Source organism: Triturus cristatus, chromosome 4_1 (genome assembly GCF_964204655.1).
Source record: "Triturus cristatus chromosome 4_1, aTriCri1.1, whole genome shotgun sequence".
NCBI classification, from domain to species: Eukaryota; Metazoa; Chordata; class Amphibia; order Caudata; family Salamandridae; genus Triturus; species Triturus cristatus.
Genome location: NC_140585.1, coordinates 1,005,646,001 through 1,005,669,238, shown reverse-complemented (window position 1 = coordinate 1,005,669,238; position 23,238 = coordinate 1,005,646,001). Strand labels below are relative to the sequence as shown.

General features: G+C 42.2%; 1 protein-coding gene across 1 annotated transcript in view; it reads right to left on the bottom strand.

The window, feature by feature from the left end:
* The window catches only part of LRRIQ1 (leucine rich repeats and IQ motif containing 1), a 1,142,626-nt gene that overhangs the window by 584,073 nt on the left and 535,315 nt on the right, over window positions 1–23,238 (bottom strand). The window contains exon 14 of the mRNA XM_085653925.1: window positions 4,389–4,568. Coding sequence (XP_085510051.1) covers window positions 4,389–4,568 — 180 coding nt within the window. The remainder of the gene's footprint in view (window positions 1–4,388; window positions 4,569–23,238) is intronic.

The following is a 23,238-nucleotide window of genomic DNA, read 5'->3' as shown; positions in this document are numbered from 1 at the left end:
CAGTCTGATTCTTTGGGTTCTGGTGGTGAGAAATGAGCGGATCCAGTCAAGGGTGGCTCCTTGTATGCCGGCGTCGTGGAGTCTGGCAGTGGGAGACGGTGTCGAATGCTGCAGAGAGGTTGAGTAGGATCAGGGCCATGGTGTGTCTTTCGCACCTTGTGTCACTGCGTCGTTCACAATTCACCAGCACGTTCAGTGCCCACCTTGTGTGTTATGGTCATTGTACATATATGTACTGTAGTGCTTCTTAACTACTTACAGAATTGTATAAAGACTCCAATCTGTCTACTCTTACCCCATGCTGTGGTCTCCCTTCCTTTTCCCCGCTCTTTTGTGATGTATTTCACCTCATAAATTGCCTTTCTTTTAAGAACCTCCAGTTGAGACTTTGTTTTTTTGATGCATATTACGCCCGGTCTCACCTGGGTTAACGGGCCTTACTCTTGTTCCTTGCTACGTTAGTATAAGTGCAGGCTGCAGGGGAAACAAAGCTCTTGATAATAGAAAAGATATCTTTAGATCCATCTCCTTTCTTTCCTATGTGCTCCTCAAAGTAAGCTTGCTTTGCTTTGGTTATAGTCGCGTAGAACTCCATTTGTGCCCGCTTAAAGATCTCTTTGTCTGCTCAATTCTAATCCTTCCTCCATTTACGCTCTAGTTCCTTACAAGGTTTTTTTCTCTGTAGCAAGTGCAGCTGAAAGCCATGGACTAGAAGGTGTACTTCTGTGTACTTTGCTCCAGAAGACTGGTGCCAAATCTTCAGCAGCATTTCTGATCCAACTAACATATTTCGTGAGATCGTAATTCATAATGCCAGATAATTCTGGGTGATGTTGCTTTAACACCTTCGAGAATTCCCGAAGATCTATTCTATTAAAAGCTTTCCCATTACAGGTCAACAAGTTTTGGAAAAGGTCCTGTATTACTTGCCATGACAATCAAATCAAAAAATGATCTGACCATGACAATGGTTGCGGATCCCTCATTTGAACTGGCGCGTTTGAACAAACTTGAGCCCGCGCGTGTCCTTGATGGTTCGGTTTCACCACATACATGCGAAGATTAAGCATCCAACTTATCGTTCTTTTGGCCACCATGTCACCTCAGTTTGGACCCAGCCATATGCAAAGCAGCCTTGACGCTGCTCCAACAGGAACAGTCCAGCACAAACTGCCAGGCCACGTCCTTCCTGAACTGGAACACAAGCAACCCAAGAACGTTTTCGCCCTGATTGGGCTCGTCAGTGGGGTGAAGCCATTTCCTGGTGGCACAGTAAGAACGGTACCGACATTTAGGCATTCCCTTGCCACTTAGGGTGGTACATATCCCCCCTCACCCGGGGAGTTTCTTCCCAGTGAATGAATTTCATTATTATTTCTTGTTGATCACTAACACAAAATAAAGATATTATACTGTCCACCCTAAATAGTGTGGAACATGTGATGTCCTTCCTCCAACAGCCCCTACTATGTTGGGCTGGCTTAGCATGTATTCTATCGACAGAACAAAAGGGGGCTCTGATGACAGAATAATCTGCCCATCTTTAAATGTGGTGGGCGAACTGAAGTTTTGGCAAGCAGCATGCTCAGTCGTAACTGCGACAAAGTATCCTATCTGCCAAACTAAATCAGGCCCTTAGATTTAGCCATGTCTACACTTTGGTTGGTACAAAAGATGGTAAGCTCATAGTAAGTAAGCTGACTGCTTTAGAAGCAGCACTTAAGAGGAGGACACAAGACTGAGGGAAATGGATGAGCCTGGGATGGAGCCAAGAGGCTCGAATCAGAGGCACTGTGATGATGAAGTGGATCAATCCATGGAATGCTTTCTATTCTTCCATTATAGGAGGCGATCACTTGTGCTACTTCCTGTGCTTCTTGTGACATCAAGAGGAGGGGAGTGGTAAAACAGCAGGGATGAAAAACAGTCCTTCTGGAAGGTGATGTGCAAGTCCTTCTTCTGGAAGGAGATGAGGGCAATGTTTTTACAGTTGCCCCTGTAAACCTGTCCTCCCTCTCTTGAATGTCCTTGTGGACCAGCATGGCACAGAAGTCGCATGACTTTCAGGTGTGAGAGAAACACAATCGGAGGCACAATATCTTAGTTTTTAAAATAATTACAATTACATCTCTTTAATTGACAGACTCAAAGAGCTGATTCTTCATTAGTCAATGCTCCTTTCAAGAACCATAGAGAAACATGAAGAAAAAGAAATGTAAGCAAATGAAAATGCATGCTTGGAGACATGGTTTGTATTGAGAAGAAGAACACTGAGGTACGCAACAGAGTCACTAACCTCCCCTTTATGCTACAGAACAACTGGTTTCTTGGCAGGAAACTCCTCGCTTTTGGTCAGTGGGCAGATACAGAGGCAGACAGGCAGGCACAGGAGTCTTATCAGCTTGTGCTGACCCTCCTCACAGAACACTTCAGTTTTTTGCTTCAAATCGGCTGGCAGGGATTCACAGCTTGAGGGACCCCAGGGGTACCAGTCAGCCACCTGCCCCAGACCTCAGGATGCAGTTTGGGTGGTGCTCAGATGTGAGGAGCACAAAAAGATGAGAAATATGGGCAGCAGCATTCCCCCAACAGTTTGAAAGGCAATCAACAGAGGCAATGAGAAGCAGTAAGGGGAAAGGTTTCACTCCAAAGAACATGGAGAGATTTAGAAGTGTGGAGAACAGAGCCAAGTACTGCAGGCCAACTATTTCAGGCATTAGGGATCATTGCATTATGAAGCCACTTACATCCATTTCTATGGTATCCTGTTGCAGCACAGAACCAAAAGAAAATTCAGAGGCACAAAAGAGAGCATGCTGAAGCAAATAGGGTACTGATTGAGTGATTCAGGAAGGGGGGGTGTGGAAGTGTGCTGATTCACCACTGTTGTTACTACTAGAAATTGAAAGGAGGTGATGCCATAGTCTGAAGTCTTTTTGCTGCTTCCCTGCTTTATGTTCCACCTTCTCTGAGCTAACGCTGCAGGCGAAGCTTTTGCACATCTCTCTCACCATGTCCTGACATCATGCACAATCCAATCCCCGCCATTATAGGGGGAAAGAAGACCTGTAGGGCAGGTGCAAGAAATCGGCTGAAAGAAGCTGGATTGAAGAGCTGCCTACCGACCTTCAACAGCCAGAAGATACCGTTTCAGTCACCTCCATGCAGTCGCCTGGTTACCCATGTTTTTAGCTGGAAAGGTCACAAGTGTCCTGCAGGACCAGTGGAAACATGGAAATGAGAATAAGTAGACTCCCAACTGGAGCCTTACAAACCCCCTTCTACATCCCCCTGTGATATATAAGAGAGAATTCCATCCCGGAGTGACTGAAAAGCCTTTCATTTCCGCAGTTTTCACTGGCTTTCCTCCCTAGTCCTGTTTAGACCTTGTCCACTTATGTGTCCTACCCTGAGTTTTTTCAGGGAAAAAATTGTAATAGTCCCCATTGCCAAACACAACTTTGCGACCATCACAGCCCAGTACCTCCTTCCAACAGAAACATTTGTCATAAGTCACCATCCATGGAAGCTAACAATGCATGGTAGACCCACCTGGAGCTTGTTGAACTGTTTTCTAACTGAGCCTTCAAGTTATGTTGAGACATAGCTGTGTATTACTGATCTGAGTCTTCCCAAATTTTCCATCCCTGAGCAATTTTCTTTTCAGCTTATGGCCTCTGGCCTTCAGTCCAACTGACTTGGAACACAGGGCAAAGGATCATCATTACACACTATTAACAGCCAAGCAATTCCAACCAATACGACTGGTAACAATTGGAAAAACCACAGGATCAACCTGTAAAATGAGTCAGTCGGCCAATAGACTCTTGTCGCTCATGCTAATTCTCTTTCTTTACTTCTCCATCCCTGTTTAAATGGACCATTACCCTCCAGCTGCCTTAAAACAGAGTTGGTACCAAAATGGTTGCTTTCCTTTTCATTTCCTGGCAGCTTAAATGGCCTCTAATATGTTTTCTGCCTAATGCAATTACCACTCTTACAACCATGAAAATATTTTACTCAGTGTCTTAAATTGTCGATTGTGAACAAAGACCAGAAAATCTGGTTATTTATTTGATATCTATTTCACATTAACAAATAAATACTTTAAGTTCACTGGAGGGTGTTGGTAAGTATTATAGGTGTATTAATGTGAAGCGTAATATTGGGGAGTGAGGGATTCTACCAGTATAACAGATTCACAGTTAGACAGATGTGCAGGCACGCAAGCGATATTAAATATGTCATATTCAAATACTTTAAAAAAATTGGTACATAATATTCGATAGAAAACGTTATTTGGGGACTTAATGTTCACGTTACAAATTGCAGTCAATATTAAACTGACATAATAGTGAAAAGGAATTAATACATGTAGAGGTACTTACCCAAGTTCATCGTCAAGTCTTTTGTTTAGCAAGTTTACCTCTTGAATCTGAGCTTGACAAAAGGCCCAGAAACTCCCTCTGAGAACTACACAGAAATTTTCTTGGCGAGTCGTTTTCTCCGACGTTAAAGCTTCATCATTTAGAATTTTTAAACAAGGCAACATTTTCATGACTGAGCAGCTACAAAGAATGAACAACATATCTTATTTTGGATGTGGTTTTAGCGTGCAAAAGGTATGTTTGCATGTCTGTTAAAAAAGCAGTGCAATTGAGCAGAACACGTATTGAAATGTAAAGCATATATGATCAATACTTTAAAAACTTTGGGTGATGTTTATCAAAGATTGAAATTTTTAACACGGGGTATTATGGATTGTGCGAACAATATAGGGCTGATAGGAAAAAAAGCAGTTAAGCGAATAAAGTTATATATTCTTAAACTGTTCATGATTTAGTACACAAAGCTGTATCCAAGATAGTAACATCCTTACATTTACAGGGGCGGCGGCGGGTCTAAGGTAGGTCCAAGGTAGCCGGCCCTTGCGAGCTGTAAAGAATAACCATTGGCTATGGAATGGAGTTACATTTAGATGCATTATATTCAAATGCATTTTGTGTGGCTATCTTCAAACTGTTGCATGCTACTGGCCCTCTATGACCGGCATTGCACGCACCGCACAAATAGAGCATGCAACATTTGTAAGGCTGAAAACGAATGTATGTTTCCCACAAGAAGATACTTACCCTAGTAGGACCTTAGTAGGGCCCATAAACTGGAAGGTGCTAGAACATTGCGATATTACAAATATTCTCCTGAGGGTCTCATGAGAAATGTAGAATTACTGCTGGAATTTGGACTACTGTACCCAATGCCATGGTAATTTCTGATTTTTAGGTTCATTTTCACTCAGATTGCAGCAGTCTCTAACTAGTGAAATATTCAGAGAGAGGGGAATTGTAAAGATTGTGGTACTGCTTATTCCTTGGGATTCCTGCTTTAGCTGAATTGGGAATTACACCAGACCGAAACTGGCGGCCTATGAGTAGAAACATTCAACTGTAGGGTAACCAAGCAAATGTAAAAGAGTTGCAAGTCATCTAAAGGCATGCTTATTTGCCAAACTATGTCTATTTTCAAATTCGGGATTGGCTTGCGTTTTAAAGTGTGAAATCCTTCTAAAGCAAAAAGAGTAGCCTCAAAACATTCTCATCTTCCGCTAAGTCACTCTATTTTTTCTGATGTAATAATGGTCATCACAAAGTCATCTATATATGGAAATCATTTCACAGAACTATACTGCGTACATAGGCCTACTATGTCCATATTGCAGCAAAGTGCAGCTGATAGCGGCTCGAACGCCATTAGAACAAGCATTTGCAAAGCAATAGGTCTCGCATCTATGAGAGTTTGAGCTACTGGCATTGTAAATGACAATGCATTTTATTTAGGTGTTGTTTTTAGAACAGATAAATAAAAGGCATTGTCATTTACAATGCCAATAGCTTAAATTTTCGCAAATGCAAAACCTAATGAATTTGCAGAGATTACGTTCAGCCTCAGGTTCTGTCTGATGTTGGAAAAATCTGATTTTGTATGCTGGTGACGTTTTAACTAGAAATCGATTACAGTATTTGCTAATGTTCACCCTTTTTGGGGACTGTTGGTTCTAATTTTGTCATCGTCTTGAACTATTTCTCTCTTTTTCTCGCTCTCTGACACGCAGATACAAGCACACATACATACAACACTTAATCCGCCAGCTGAGTGGCCAAAAACCCATACACCAGCAGTCAGATCGAGCAGAATCCATTCATAAATTAACATGAAATTTCAACAGAGTGCTAGTTATTTATTTTTAAGGTAAATTGTCTTTTTTTTTCCCGTATAGGTGCCATGTTGTTGGTATTGCTACTTTTGACAGCCTTTGGGCCTTGTTGAGCAAACAGTATAAAGGTAACACAAATATCAGACGGACTTTTGATGCAGAATGTCAGATTAAGTTATCTGGGTACATCCACACCCTCCGACCTAAAATGTGGACTTAAACATTCTTACAGCTTTTACGTTTTTAAGAGTGGAAGCGAAGCAAAGTCACTATCGCTGACAAAGGACTGGCCAGGCATTAGATAGTTAGAGATTCAACCTTCTGTGATGTAACCTACCCCAACAAATACAGTTAAGAATCATTTCACGTTTTACCACTGTTTTAAAAATAGAAAGCAGTGTTTACTTACAGAGACCAGGCAGACAGATTTGAATGCAGCCTAGAATATTTTTTTATCGTACATATAAAATCCAAAGTAGGAGTTGTTCTAAGGTTGGTTTCACACACTTAGGGACACGCCAAACGTGCCACTTTCTCCTGACCACCTCAGGAAAGAAGAAGTGTGCATGAAAATTGCTGATGGGCAAAGAGAGGCGTAAATTCAGCAGCCAGCATTCATTCATCAGTTTCACTTTCAAATCACACTAAATATCAGAATAGTCAAGTAACAGTTTGTTCCTGAAGATTTTTAAACACAAAATACAAATATATACAATCCCGAAAACGCAGAAATGAATATGTAGGCTAAGCAGATAATGACATCAGTAGAATGATCCTTTAGATACAGTGTTTGGCGATTTGCATATGGCTGGGCTACTTCCTAAGAATGGATTAACTGAACAAATCATAAAATGCAAATCCTAGAGTAAGAAGCATTTCCTACGCACTCTGATCCGGGTGGCAGTCAGTAGTACCACCACTACCACTACTTCCACTACTAGGCTCCATCAGAATCATGCACAAGCAAGAACATGCCCCTCTCTTTATGCACAATAATGCAAGCTGGCTGAAGATGGCGCACTTCGGTATTATCTATTCGCTACCTTCAGAAGAATGTGTCACCTTCAAACTTGCCTGTTTAACTCTCCAAGCCGTTCACAGAGGGCTTCCTTCATACTTAAAATACAAACGACACACATCAGGAGCCTAAAGAGAAACAAGACGAGAATAAACTAATCTAAGCTGTTTCTACAACTAAAAAAGCAAAGCTGCAGGAATGGCCTTCTTGCGACTTGCACCCAAATTCTGGAATCAATTACCAGAAGACATAAGAAGCACCCCTAACACACTTACCTTCCACAAAAAGTTCAAAACACGCCTCTCCAAACTCCAACATCCCATAGTTCACCAGAGCCTTTTTAGCATTTTTTTGGCACCTGTGACTTACTGCTCTTTTTTACTGATAATTTTATTAGCATTTTCATATTTTAATGCAATATAGTAAACTAGACAGCCTGATACACTCCGTATCAATCCATCAATACATGGCAACAGCAAAGTTATAATTAGGGCTTCCAGTTTTATGGTATTATTTTTTTGGCATTTCTGTCTCTATTTACCCATATGTATTTTCGCTAATTTTATCTGAATTTATCAATTTTCATTTGGGGTTTTGGGAAAAAATGAAGCTACAACTAGTACATATCTGTATTTTTTTTTGTGGCATTTCTGTCTCTATTTACCCATATGTATTTTTGCTAATTTTATCTGAATTTATCAATTTTTATTTTGGGTTTTGGGAAAATTGAAGCTACAACTAGTACATATCTGTATTTATTTCAAGAATACATATGCACTTTGGAGTGTGTTAACAATATAGGTACCCCATATATAATACATTAACACAGTCATATGAAAACATGAGCATTGTAATGTATACACATGCACATCTCATCCTGATTAAGCTTCAGTGGGAAACCTTCTCCCTTTTTTATTAACTCAGCAATATGTAAATCTGCAAAGACACTAACATGACAATCGACTAAAAGAAATTATACAAACTTTAAAGCCCTATCCATTTTCCGTTTGGTCCATATTTAAAAATTTAGGACAGACCTACATCAAGATAGTTTCCGGTTTTAATTTATCTGTAAAAATCAGTAAAAGTGGAAAACTGGGAGACTTAGTTATCATTATATCCTTGCGACTCCACAGACTCCTGCTTTACCCCACTGGGAGAGAGGTCGGGTGTAATTTTTTTTAAAAATCTCAATATTCTAACCAACTGCCCTATATCTGCTTTGCTACTTTCCGTTCTGGTGTTTTATATATGTAAAGTATTCCATGTAAAGTGCCCGGTGCACCAGTAGCTGGGGTAGAACTATATAAATACCAGAAGGAAGAAAAAAAATGGCAGATCTTCGAGAAAATGCAAATTGTTATTTATGTGAAAAACACATGCACATCTGAATTTGCTAACTCTACATTCTCCGAGTTCTCTGTATTAAGAGGGGGAGAGAGGAAAATACCTCTCAACAATACAGAGCAAATGGTGCGTTTTGGAATTACTTACATATGCAAATATGTCTTTGAAAACCACTATTTTAATATTTGACGCTCTTAGTATGAATGCTGCATTATTTCACATGCCAACTGCTGTTGTGCATGTCAATGTGTATCAGTAGAGGTTATGGATAGGAATTCAGTGACACCATTCTAACACTGTGCTTCACATTAGGTCTGCTTCATTCCAGTACATATGGAATTCTGACAACTTGGCAATGAAATGTGCTCCAGTGGCATACTCATGTTTCCACTGCACATACCCAGATAAAATAGGGCTACTAACAAACTATCTTAGGCCACCAAGTTTGTTTATTAATCGATTGGCCTCCATAATACAATAACACTTTTTCTACTTGTCCATAAACTAAGTTGTACTTCATTGCAGGACAGAGTTTGAAGTTAACAACTTTTCTGACGACACCTATTAATATAGAGTCAATCCCCTCCCCATGGCATTACATTTACAGTTAACCCCTGTTCTGGTGTCTGTAAGGACTCCATGGAGAAACAAGTCAGAAAGCGTAGGCATAGGCGGCCTGCTGGAACATTTCAGTTGGGGTAAAATGCACAGTAATCAGAATTTGCCGCAAAGCACAGCACAACAAATTCTCTTGACCAGTCATGATTGGGTGCGACGAATCCCAATTCTCCATTTCAACAGTCTACTCCATGGCATGAGAAACATCTCAAGGAAAATGTGGGTGGTTTTGGACAAGAGAGGCATGCCGCCCAAGACTTGCTTCAGCCTTCTAACATTCCACCTAAGAAAACAGGATCGCAGAGCTGAATCTAAAATCCGTTTTCTAACCAGAACATTCTGCTGCGCTCATACTCGCAGCTTTGAAGAAAAAAAGGCCTTTTAGGAGTTCAAATTTTCATGGCTCCAGCCTTCCTGAAGCCGGTGGCGTCCTTCTTTCATTTGACTGACAGGCATTATGAAAATGAAATTCGGAAGTCACTGGAGTAGGTAAGTGGGCTGAAACGTAAGAAGCAGAGTTCGCCTAAGAGGCGCTCTGTTACCGTGGCGCGGGCAACTGCTGAAACGTAAGCTTGCACGAGCGGGGTACGCTAAGTAAAATAAACTGTCGACACTTGAATGGCAGCAGGGTTTACAGTCTACTGGCAGTTGTATAAAACTGGATGAGCAGTGACCATCAACAACCAACTATTCGGAGAACTCCAGACTTCACAATGCACCAAATTCCCTAACAGAGACTATCAACCAACTGAGCTCACAAAGTACAAGGATAATGACCCCATGACTGAATGCCAAGGGTCACAACAAAAAAATGTATATTCTACTCACACTGTAATCAGTCTTCACAGAATAGGATGTTCTCAGATGGAGACAGTCTGCAAACCCTAAGAATTAGACACAGTAGCAATCAATTGGAGAGCGCAGTGACCGTGCACTTCTGAATGGAGCAGCCTATCTCTTCCTGAAAAAAACAGCACTTTAACAATAATAAACCATGACAGGCTAATCACATTAAACACTTCACAAGAAATGACACAGATACTTCAACTTAGGTTTCTAGCGGCCGGAAACCGAAAGCGAATTAAATAAATTAGAAATGGAGGAAGGCCACGTGCTCCGCTGATTCAATTAGAGCCCCAGCAGTAATTAAAACAATACTAATCGTAAGTGCACACTCTTTATGAGAATATCCCTTGTCCTGCTCTTCCGAAGAAAAGCAAGGCTGTCTGGGGCTCGGATAAAAAGATATCCGCGACACACAAGACGTTGGGTTTAAAAATTAGGCGCGCGAGTGTTGAGGAGTGATAAATAAAAAATGGAGCCGCATTCAATGTGATTAATGCTGGAAGAGGGGAATCAGAGCTCTGGGATCTCGGCTGTAGTTTTTCCAGCTGGGTTTCTCCTCATGGAGGGCTGAAACAATATTTCATTTAGTGAAAACTTCCTGGTGCATATTCCGTCATTTAAGGGGCTCTATTAATCATTACCGCATTCCCTCGAGAAGGCTAAAACTGATCCGAGGGCTTCATTTCGAAAAAAGTGAGTTTTTAGTACTTCATCTTGGACAGTGTTATCACTGGCCGCACATGAAAGCAGGCGGCCGATTGGGAAACTCGACGGCTAATTCCTTGGGTTGGTATAGGGAGGTTATGTAAAGTTCACCGGGGCAAACTGCCTGAAGTTGTAGTCGATGTTAAACTCAACAAATCTATATTTTATAGGACGCTAACACTTTAAATCCTTTGGATAAATGAATCTCGTGTCCAATCATGAAATTCATACTGCTCAAAAGACGTTAGCGAAACATAAGGTGACGTAATAGCATTCAGATGGTGTCTGTAACACACTGCAACGCATTACAGCCCAGAAACTCCCTAGGTTTGTCGCCAATAAGGGCGGTTTGCATAAATGCTTACAATGCATGCATCGCAAACGAACCCAGAAACTGGACCTTACACCCACATTTATAGAAATACAATAAAATGCCGATTTTTTTAAATACATTTTATTGAATCAAGGGAAATTATAAATACAGGAACATCACATTGCCCATTATAAAAACAGAATGTAGTAATGTAAAAAATATACTAAGAAATAATTTAGTACAGAAAGAAGATCAAGATGAGAATGTAATGTAAAATCAGACGTGTAAATATTTGGGATAAGAAGAAAGAAGAAAGAGAGAAGGATGATACCTACATATGGCCTTGAGAAAAAGAAAAGAAACGCAAGTGTGGAAGTATTTATTATTAAATACTGACTACAGTAACTTTTTTTTAAAAGTAAACATAATGTAGTATAGGAGTATATACAACTTGTAAGAAAATATGTCATGAGAAGGTACACAATCAGGTATGAGGAGGTACACGTCCCATAGCGGAGTGTGACAAATATGTAGTAAGGGGCATCCATATTCGAGTGCATTTGATAGACAACTGTAGTGAATGTCTTATAGCTATCTAGCCTGTGATGATAGCAAACTGTGTTCCACCAGAATAGAAGAGTAAGCTTGTCAGTAGACTTTCAGAGCTAATAATAGAAATAGCTATGGACAGTAGTAGGTGAAGCAATTTACCAAGTATCTTGTTCGAGCTCGAAAGGTCACAAGCACTACATAAGAGCAGGTTATATGAAAAGGGCACATGGATTTGTAAAATGTTATACAGAAAGCCAAAATATGGACAGAGTTGGACAAGAAAAGAACATATGGAAGACTGTACCTGGGTGAGTGCGTCATCACCAGCAAGTGTCATGTTCTGCAAGTTTGAACTTTAAGTGAGCAGGTGTGTGGAAAAGTCAGTTGTAAAAGAAGTATAATGCTTACGTGAGATAGCAGTGCAAGCCGTGGAGTGAATTTATGTGCAAATTCTGTCCCAGAGAGAGATTGGCCAGGACAGACCAAAATCAGTCTCCCACAATGTCCCAATAGGTGTTTTGGGTACAATGGAGTCAGGTGTGATCAGGAGCTTTTAGATGTGGGCCGCTTTAGAAAAATAGTATTGCCGATTGGGTGAGAAGGGGAATAGGAATGAGATGGGTCTGGAGGAAATTGCTGCGCATTGTGACTCAGATTCCATAAATTATGATATTGGGAGTATATGTGGGAATTTATTTTATACATGGAAGATATTTCGGAAAAACGAATGGGGAGCCTACATTATAAAGCTGAGAAATTAGTAAAATGCATATATTTAACCAAGTCTTCAAGACACAAGATCTTCATCTTTTTTTAGAAGGCTATTATACCAAATAGGACTATTTAGGAATTGATCAATGGTGAAAACATAGTAAGGGTTGAGAAGAGTGCCATGTGAGAAATAGTGTTGGGAAGCCAATATTTAGGAAGATTTGACATAAAAAGAATATGTTTATGGGAGAAGGGAGATATCAAAGCTTGTTCCAGTGAAAATAAAAGTTTTGGAGGGATACCAATCGATTTGTCATTTTTAAAAGTTTATTTATGTGCACTAAGAGAGTAAAAAACACAGCATATATTACTGCACGAAGCATTGCCTCCCACCAGCACAATTTACCCTTGACTTGTCAAGCTAACACAATTACCACATCAATAGATTTATGTTATAACAAGGTTTTTCAGAGTTATTTTTTTATAAATACTTTTAAAGGTAGTGCTAAAATGGTGTCAATCAAAAAACATGACGGGCAACATGTCAAAAACTAAATGAATGGAAGAGTTGCAGTTTATTTGCCAAGAAAAACACACAATCAAGCATTTTGGTATGGGAAAGAGTGCATTTTTTACTTCACCTGTTCAAAGTTGCTACCGGTCTTTAAAAAAATAAAATATGTACTAATATTTTGAAGGCTAGAATGACCAGATAATGCTCATCTGCGTGAAATCTGGTGCAGCCTCATCCACTTTGGCAATTCTACACGATGTAGGGATGCTCCCGAAGACAAATTATAAGTTGGGCCGGCCGTGGAGTCTTTCCATTGATATTCCAAGGTCTAACTATTTTTGTAAGAGCACCAACATAGGACCTTTCATACTTTTCGGGATGTTTTCAATAAATAAAAACAAATACTGACCTGCCAGTAAAGTGAAGGGACATTAAATGAATGTTTCTATTATACCTGTGTCAACTTGTTGATACTGTGTGAGTCAGCAGAAGTGCCCCATTTATTTTAGAAGTCATGATTTTATTGTTGCACTTTTATGCTACCCATGACATAGCGAGAACGTCGGCTCTGATTTAGAGTTTAGTGGACAGGGTACTCCATCACTAACAGAAAGGAGTACCCTGCCCACCAAACTATCAGCCTGCCTGTTTCATTTACAAAAGGGCAGACCTTAAGTATTCAGTCAAAGGAGCCCTCATCGTCTCAGTCAATGGAATACAATGTAGTAAGGGCCCTTAGAGGAATGCCATTACACTGTTCGACCTATAGTGGGTGGGAGGTGTAATCAGAAGTTAAATACATATGTCTTAATCAAATAAACAGTGCTACATAACTAGATTTCATCAATGTGTTTCAATCACATAGGTCAGGACTTTTAAGAAAATGGAAGGAGTTATAATTTTCACCTGGTACTTTTGAATGGGACTTTAATGGTGCGAATTTACGTAGCCTGGGTTTGTTGAAAGATTCCCCACAGAATATCCACTATTGATATAATTACTGCCCTTTCGGGTGGCTTTTTAACAAAGGAGTAAACTCAGTGCATTAAATGGGCAGGTACTTCTCGGAACTGAGTACCTGCACTTCTTGAATTGAAAGGAAGAAAATCTACACTTCTCAGCACTGCTGCAATACACTAACGGCCTCATTATGATATGACTCTGAAAGCTTTCGACCACAGAGTAATGGGAGTATACGACCACACCATCTATGGTCGCATTGTAATGCTGCAGCCGGGACCGTCGACCGGAGGTTGGTTGATCACGATTCCACTGTATCACAGATACAGCGCGCTTTCCTTGCTTGCGCTGGGTACACCTTTTAAAAGGTGCGCCCGGCGCAAACAAGATTTTTTTTTTGGGATGCATATGCTGTCCCTAGGGCAGCTGCAAACTTGCGCTGCCTTGGGGGATATCGCATTCATGTGAAAAACGGAGCGGCTGCTCGGAAGCCGCTCCGTGTTTCACAGTGCGCGCAGGAACCTATCTGCACTTTGAAGTCACTCACTGCACCCACCTGCAAGAGGATGTCTGGGACCCCCTTTCCCTTCTCCAGAGGCCAGCCATCAGGGGCGCACTGACAGTGTGCCACCTTTTGGGTAGCGCACTATCAGTGCGCCTCCTAACAGCTTATTTTCCTCTATGCCCGCATCTATAATGCGGCTAAGACACAGTGGAAAAGAGATTCCCTCATTTGCATGGGGCCACAACCCCCTGCAAATGAGGGAAAGCTCTCTGATGATAGCAAAGGTGCTTTATGTGTGCCAGCGCTATGGGTATTACAGACGGGGACCCACAAGCATCTACGGCCCCTTCTGTAATACCAAAATGCACCGGGTCACGCAAAGTGGGAGCAAACGCCGGTTGCGCCCCCAGGGCACTTCCCGAAACGGCCCCTGGACTTCTATATTTCCATCTACAGCATTAAGAAAACTGGTCCGATGTCATGAGGGTGGCTTATCTGCTGGTTCTGGTTTATGCTAGGACCCCTAGGACATGTGCAATACTTCATGAAATGAATTTTGCGTTTTCTTTTTTCTTTACAGATTTCTATGTGAATAATAATTCTATAGAAAGTGAATTATAGTCTTACATTGTTTGTAGATCAACAGAATACGCAAATATGCATTTTTAGTAATCATACAGATAATCACTAATATGCCTTCCGCAAGAAATTATCTTTTTATACTTTCAAATCTTTGACAGAGTTTAATAGGAAGGGTTTGATTGTGAAAAAAAATCTTCCTAACATTATCACCCTTAGTTTTATATAATAATATTTACCACTTACGCACCCGTGGGATGTCAATGGCATTCAGGAATCCTTATATAAAAAAGCTGGTGTCAACATGCTTTCCCCTATTATTGTTGATGTTTATTTTTTATTTTTCATAAGATAGATTTGCAGAGTAATCGCAGGATGGAAAGGATGAAGATGGTTTTGCGCTGTGTAGAACCAGAAGTAAGAGAAAGAAGTAGGCAGATTGCTAGTTTTCTCATGACTAGCTGTCTGGCACCAAAAGTAAAGAGAATAGGAGGAAGCGAGGAATGGAGTGAACGTTTAACAAACTTTGAAAGACTCGTGGGTGGGTGTGCTGCGTGAGAATGAAGCAAGTACAGGTTGGTCATTAGCTCGCAAACCTGTAAAGGTCTTTGGGCCTGATTTAGATCTTGGTGGATCAGGTCCTGCCATCACCTTTTCAACGGTCTTCTTGCTGGTCTACTTGGCAGTATGCCAACCGTATGTAGATGATGGCTGGTCCATAGAAGAAAGACCACCAAAGTAAAATTGAGTCCGCCAGGAATCCTCAACTGCGTTGACAGTGGCATAGACAGATGCGGCTGGCAGAGGGACTCCTACCCAGATTCCCCCCATTCCGATTATGATGTGCCTGTCCGTCGTGGCAACTGTGGTTGGAATCCCTCCTACTTCGAGTTGGTGGAATCGAAGGAAATACGGTAAAAACATACCTTTTTTCCTGCTTCCCGCTACCCTTTCTGTCTTGTACCCCATCGTTCAGGTCCCTCCTCTTGCATCGACTCCACCACAACACCAAATGACTCCGTTGTTGTTGAGATCTACGGTAAGCTACTTGTACAATTGTACTATGTATCATGTATTGACAATTGCTGTAGTCTTGTGTAATTCTGCATTGCTCTTTCATGCAACATTTTTCTTATGTGTAATGCAGTAGCGTTAATTTTACCACTCACCAAGGTAAAAATGAACATCTGTATTGACACTTAACAAAACAATATTGTTGTTGTGGTGCTTGTGGGAGTTGTGCTTGTGCTGCCTCGGGGTGGGCATTCAATAGTGTGTGTATGTTGTTTGTGTGGCATGTAACATGTACAAAAAAGGGGGATAACACATTACCTACATTATGAAACATGCACAACATATATGTGTAGTAAGATAATGATGAGTAGTATTTACCTGTCTCCACACGGCCATGGTCTCACTCCATCAGGACAGTGCCACCCGGACACTGCCAGTACAATGGTAACATCTAAATTTGCTCAGAGGAAACCCGCTGGCATGGTGCGATGGAGTACTGATAGCATGCAGAGAAGACCACCGCCACAGCGGTCTCCTGTCTTTTGCCGCAACATCTAAATACGGTGGGTGGACTGCCGTCAGCTTGACGGAGAACATGGGACCGCCGTGGGACAGCTGTAGCCTCACCAAGATCTAAATCAGGTCCTTAAATCTAGGTCTGGCGTCGTTTTGGGGAACTCGCCTTATGATTGTTGCATGAAATTCCCGAAATAGACGGTATTAGGACTAAGGGTGGGCGTAGTTCGCGAAGTAGCACTTCGCGAAGCTACGCAAAGTGAAGTTCGCACTATGCGAGCTACGCGTAGCACTTCGCGAACTGCGTAGTAACATGTTCGCACTGTGCAAGATGTTGTTGTCAATGATTGCATAGTGCGGACAAGCAACCGGCACTGTGCAATCATTGAAAATGGCATCTTGCACAGTGCGAGCTGTAGTTTTCTGCTGCTCGAGTAGATTTTTACTCGAGCGGCAGCTTTCTCAACGCGAACTGGTAGTTTCTCATCGCGAGCGGTCGTGAGCATACGCGACCCCTCGCAATGAGAAACCTGACCTCCTCGCGTTGGGAATCTCGCCAGGAGGTTTTTTTTCCATGCTCGCGATCGCCAACTTGATGTTGCTGATCGCGAACAAGGAAAAAGTCTCGCCGGGATGTCAGTTTGCTTGCTCGCGGTCGCCAACTTGACGTTGAGGACAGCGAGCAAGCAAAAAATGACCGCAGCACTACGCAACACTACGCTACGCATGTTCGCACTGTGCTACGTGCAGTTCGCGTAGTGCGAAGTAGTGCGAACTTCGCAAACTACGCGAGCGTAGCGTAGTGCTTCGCCCAGGCTTAATTAGGACACGTCTCAAAACGATGCACCATCCATGGCAAAGATTTTACAGTGAGTGAGAAGGAACAACGCAACTGGCCAGAACTAGAGCAGGTTTTACTTGAAGCACTAGTGTTTTTTTAGATTTATTCCTCACATCAAAAAATTGACACAAGGACGTATTTTGGCGAAAATATTATGCTAAAGACAGATTTGCATTTTGTGTAATTACTCGTAATTTCACACAATTTTCCTAAAATGTAGCATAATTATGAGTAAGCAATTTACACACATTTTGAACACCTCTATTCAATTCATTTTTGAAATATCTCAGGTTAGGAACATTTTGGGAGGCAACAGAGAGTAATTATTTTCTTGCTGGGGCAAGTAAATTCTTTTAAGGCATGTAATTACTGAAGTTTACGCATTTTTTGATGGATATACAATAATGGAAGTGTAGTTCAATCAGAAAGAGTGCAACACATGCACAGACGTGGTTCTAGAATCAATGGCTATTAAAAAAAACACTACGTTGATTTCGTGCCTCATGAAGCAAGGTGAATTTTGAGGCTATTTTCAAAAAGATGCACTAGAGAGTGAAGTAGTTTAGTTTCTATTAAATGGCGGGGAGAAGGGTGACCCACTGGACAGTCAGACACCGAGGGTCCAATCGACATCACCACTTCTGCACACTTCAAGAGCATATACAATTGCTATTTTTAACAACTAGGTAAAACAAACAGGATAAATGACACACCATCATATCCTGCAACTCTGAGGATGACGCACACATACACAAACAGCCACATACCACAAGTATTTAAAAACATGAGGAAGAAAAGGATGTACCCCCCTGTTAAAGCACATGTGGTTACACTATAGAATATCTATCATGGTAACAACAAGATCAACAATTTCAACATTCATTTAAAAGACTGGGGCAATCGAAGCTTAATGGGGAAAGTGACTTGTCCCGACCTATTGCAGCAGGAGCTTCGGTCCCTTCCCTAGTGGCCCTCCCCTCCCAGCGTTTCAGCACAGAATCTAGTCTCTGACATTCAGGAACGTCATATTTCAGGCCTTTTCGCGGAGTGGACTCAGACCTCAAATCCTGCTGCGGAGCACTACTTGAGTCAGATTGCGTCACTTCCATGTCCACATCAGGCAGTAGACAAAAACTGTTCCAGTTCCTCTGGTCCCTCGAATCCTTTATTCTTGCCATCATTAATAAGCAGCATAGTGCCCTGTTCCAGGAGGCCAGAACGATCACCAAGATTCCTCAGAGCTGGCCAACACATCAGAAATGTATTTCAACGAAGCAAATTATCATGTGAGTAATTAGCAGCAATATAAACTTTGGTGCCCGATAAAGAAATGGACCATTGTGTCTCTTGGCTGCTGTAATCACCTGGCAAGCTTGCTCCTCATGAACAACACAAGCTATAATTGGTCGTGAAGTATTCCATCATGTAGCTCCTCTATCTCAGGTCTGATGTCTCCCCTAGAATTCCCAGTAATCTCTGGAATGAAAACAGTAAGAATGCTTCATATGTATTTTGCTTCGAGATCTTATGGCACTTCAAACGGATTCTAATTTAACAAAGGGTGGTTGGAAAGAGGGAAGACATTTGGTGAATAAAGTACAAGTTATGGAAAGATTTTTTCAGAAAGAGAGTAATGCCGAAGAAACTAGACTGTATTTTTTTGACATCAAAGACAAGGAAGTCTCTTGGGAACATTGTCAGATTGAATCAGTAGATCTTTTCTGCATTGGTTCCATACAGCCCTGGAAGAGAGTGGAGCCGCAAATAAGCACCACCTCTACACGGCATTGTCAGTTTCTTGTCTTTTCCCTTTCTGGACAGTCAGATGTGAAGTGAGAACCACTGTTGGTTACAGTGTACTGAATAAGAATGTGGGACATTTTTAGATGTTAAAAAGAGACCACACCACTCCACAGAATGGGGAAGAGGGAGGGCAGCAAGGAATCTGTGGTAAGATCATCCACCAGGAAGAGAATTATCAAAGGTAAGTAACTTTTACCTCTGATGGATACTTCTGCTTGTACAGTCCTAACCTTAGAACAAATACCAAAGCAGTAGCTACCAAGGTGGAGGGTCTGTGGACAGGGCTCAGACCGCAAAATTGCAGAACCGAGAAGACCTGGCTGTTGAGGCAATAGTGCTTCATAAACGTATATAGTGTTGCCAACGAACGCCCTGTGATAACACAGTTGTAGTGGCCTTGGCTCTGGTGTAATGGGCTTGCAGACTTCAAGGGGCTGTTTCTTGGCCAAGGGATGGCAAATGCACAAGACTGTCCCCTCAGCAGTGTCCTCTTCTGCATAGCTTTCCCTTTCTTTGCTCCAGAGAATCCCACAAAAGTTATCCTCGGTAAAGGGAAGGGAGTCACAACCTTTGGTAGGAAGGTCACCTGAGTCTTCAGCACCAATTTGTCCAGAAATATTGTGGTATTAAACAGCTGCACAAGCAGTTTGTTGTAATCTTCTCTAGGTTATGTTCTGTTAAGGTCTCTCCCAGTGTGGAGCACTGTGTCTAGTGCATTCCACGTTCCACCTAGGAGTACGGGATTCTGAACTAGGCAGTTGAGGACTGGCTGGCCTAGGATGAGCATCGCTTTCCATGCAGGTTACCAACTTGAATAAAGAACTGAAGTACTTCATTACCTGTGTCTTTCTGGTGATTGAAGTTACCCTCTTAACATTGGCGACGAGGGCACCACACCTTGGACTCACCAGGGATGGAGGTAGGGTCCTCACCTCCATCCAGAGGTCACCAGCAGCCCCTGGACCCCACACCCTCATGATAGGGCACTCACGTATCCCTGCTCTTCTGTGACTGCCATCTTGTTCACCAGGACATGGGCTGGAGTGTGCCCTAAGTGCACTAAGCATAAGGTTCGGACTGGGAACCCATGGCAGCCCTGGTAGATTCTGTCAGACCAGCCCCCATATGTTGCTCAGCGAGGGAGTGGAGTGAGCAAGCCTGCTCACTATAAGGAGAGTTTGTTGGTTCTCCCTCAAGAAAATATGGAGACAAATGGCAAAAACGGTGGATTCTACAACACATTTTTCATTATACATTCTATTGAATAGCTTGTAAAACATAGAAAATAATGACCTTTGATTGCAACAGGATGCGACAATCTGTGTTGGGGCCCTTCAATGATTCCATTACTATTACCCTCCAACAGTGCGGCTCATCTTTTCATAGCCCCTCTCTCACATGTATTTCGTTTGTTTTATAGCACCTTTCATACCAGTGTAGGGTGTCGGAGCACTTTATATCACAAATATAAAAATGTTTCATAAGAAAAAGAGGACTACAAGGTGTAGGTATTTTTAAGAGTGCTTTATCTGGATAACAATTTATTTCTACCCAAACAACAACCCCTTTTAAGCAACATTAGAATAATGAAAGACTGGAAAAAAACGTAAGTTTGTAACCTGTACCATACAGTTTGCATGCAGCTATTTGATGGTAGTTCATAGCTCACTGAGCTAGATCACGATTGCAATTTATGAACTGTACAATAACAAAAGGATCTCTTTGACAAAAGCTGTAACCCACTGAGCTATGCACATAAAATCCAGTTCTGTGATCGACGTGATACATGTGTTTTGCAGTAGGCATGTTAACCCTCTGCGCTACCTTAGATTAGTCAAAACTACCACCAGACAAAACTTCGATCCATCTCCAGCAGGAATATTCATCACCAGAGATATCCTGGCACTTTCTTCGTTTGTTGCTGAATACTGCTGGATATACAAGGCACTCTGCAGCGAGTGCTTTTAAAACCATAACATATTTTTAGAAACACAGGGAGGCTGGAAATGTAAGTGAATGCTGAGTGGATTATGCCGGCTTGCTGATTCTGTGACTGGGGCCCGAAGCAAAACTGGCCCCGCCTTTCCAGCCTCCTGGGGAAACGCCCAATGAGTGGTACGGCTAGTCTGGCCCTGCTAGTACCAGTAGTTCCATGAGAGAGTCAGCTGAAGAGACCCTGCCTCATGCAGGATGATAGATGCTTCCCGGTTGCAGCATTGGGGGGTGCCGATGCCCACATGCGGACTTGGAACTGAAACAAGTCCTGGCAATCAGCTCGACCCTGGGAGGGAGGCGGAGGGGATGCGAGTGGGAAGCACATGTCCTGCTGTCGCTTTTGTTACAGGCGGCTGATATTGCAGCACTGCTTCAAAACCATCCACATGTAACAAAACCAGCCCCCAGGGGTCCAAAACCGGCCCCCACCCTTACATCCCAACCGGGGAAACGCCCGGTGCCTGCTATGGCCAGTCTAGCCCTGCCGATGCCTCAGAGTTTAGACGGATCTTGGAGATATCAGTTGGAGAGCCCAAGGGTCACGTCCTGCGAGCCATCTTGCCTTCTACACCCCATGACGATGCAGAGATCATGAGCATCCAATGGAAAGATCATGCGCATCAGAATGTACCCTTTTCTTACCAAAGGAAGAGCACTTCACAAAATCTGATGACATATTCGGGAAATAAACAAACATTTCTGGCAGAGATTTAAGGAAAAGAACTCCTTTTCTCAAAAGACATCCAAGGAAACAGCAACTGAAAGGTTTGGATAGAGTTGCTATTGCTCACCCCTGAGGCGGAAGCCGGGGGCTATCTCTCTGTCATCTTTCAGCTTACGGGCACTAACTCACATTTGTAGAAGCATTTTTAAAACTGTGTAAAATATTTTAAACTGTCCATTTTTACCTGTTGGCACTACTGTGCAAGTTCTCGCTGCTCTGTGGCCCCTCGTTGTTATTCCCTGACCGGCGCAGCTGAGTTAGGTGCTGGCGCCGGCAGGCTAGGAGGGTAGCCATCTTGGGGGAACGATTACGAGAGCGGTCCAGTAGTTGGACGCTTTCGTCATGGCAGGTCAGGTATTTTAATTCACTCCCAGTTTGGGCTCAGTCTTGCTATTGCTCACCCCTGAGGCGGAAGCCGGGGGCTATCTCTCTGTCATCTTTCAGCTTACGGGCACTAACTCGCATTTGCAGAAGCATTTTTAAAACTGTGTAAAATATTTTAAACTGTCCATTTTTACCTGTTGGCGCTACTGTGCAAGTTCTCGCTGCTCCGTGGCCCCTCGTTGTTATTCCCTGACCGGCGCAGCTGAGTTAGGTGCTGGCGCCGCCAGGCAAGGAGGGTAGCCATCTTGGGGGAACGATTACGAGTGCGGTCCAGTAGTTGGACGCTTTCGTCACGCACTGTACCGAATATAAGGATGTCACTTCTATAGTATGAGTAAACCTATACCTCAGAAGCGTAGAGACTGGAAGAAGTTTACGAAGGAAAACTATAAATCCGCTCTACTTAAAGAATCCCCGTCTCCCAGTAACACTTTGTTTAAAGCTTGGGCCGATTATGAAAAATGGATGTCTAGGGCTTTGGACATAGTAGCGCCATGGACACTCAAGCCCCCCGCCAGGAAAACTAAGACTGCCCCCTGGTTTTCTAAAGAACTTAAAGAAGCAAAAGCTAAATGTAAAAATACTGAACGTAGTTGGAGGAAAAACTACAATTCTGAGGATAAGCTGATTTATAAAAGATAACTTAAAGCCTATCACAAACTTGTAAGAGCAGCCAAAGGCGCTCATTTCAAAGAACGTATTGAATCGGCAAAAGATCCCACTAAGGAACTTTTTTCAATCTATAAAGAGCTTACGGTTCCTACTAGATTAGAGGCCCAAGATATCTTTTCCAATGAATTATGTGATGATATCGCAAATTTTTTCGTAAATAAAGTGGATTTAATACACGCTACCTTTATAGGTAACATGCCGATTAAACATTCGGTAGTGAGAAATGTTGCTGCTACCATACCTCATCTGACTTGCTTTAGAGTTCCTGAGAGGATAGATTTACTTACTAATGTTAACAGCATTCAGACCGGCTCTCCCCTGGATGTGATCTCCCCTAATCGTTGTAAGGGAATATTTGACTGCATGATTGAGCAGATTGAACACTTGATTTCCCTATCTTTCCAGGA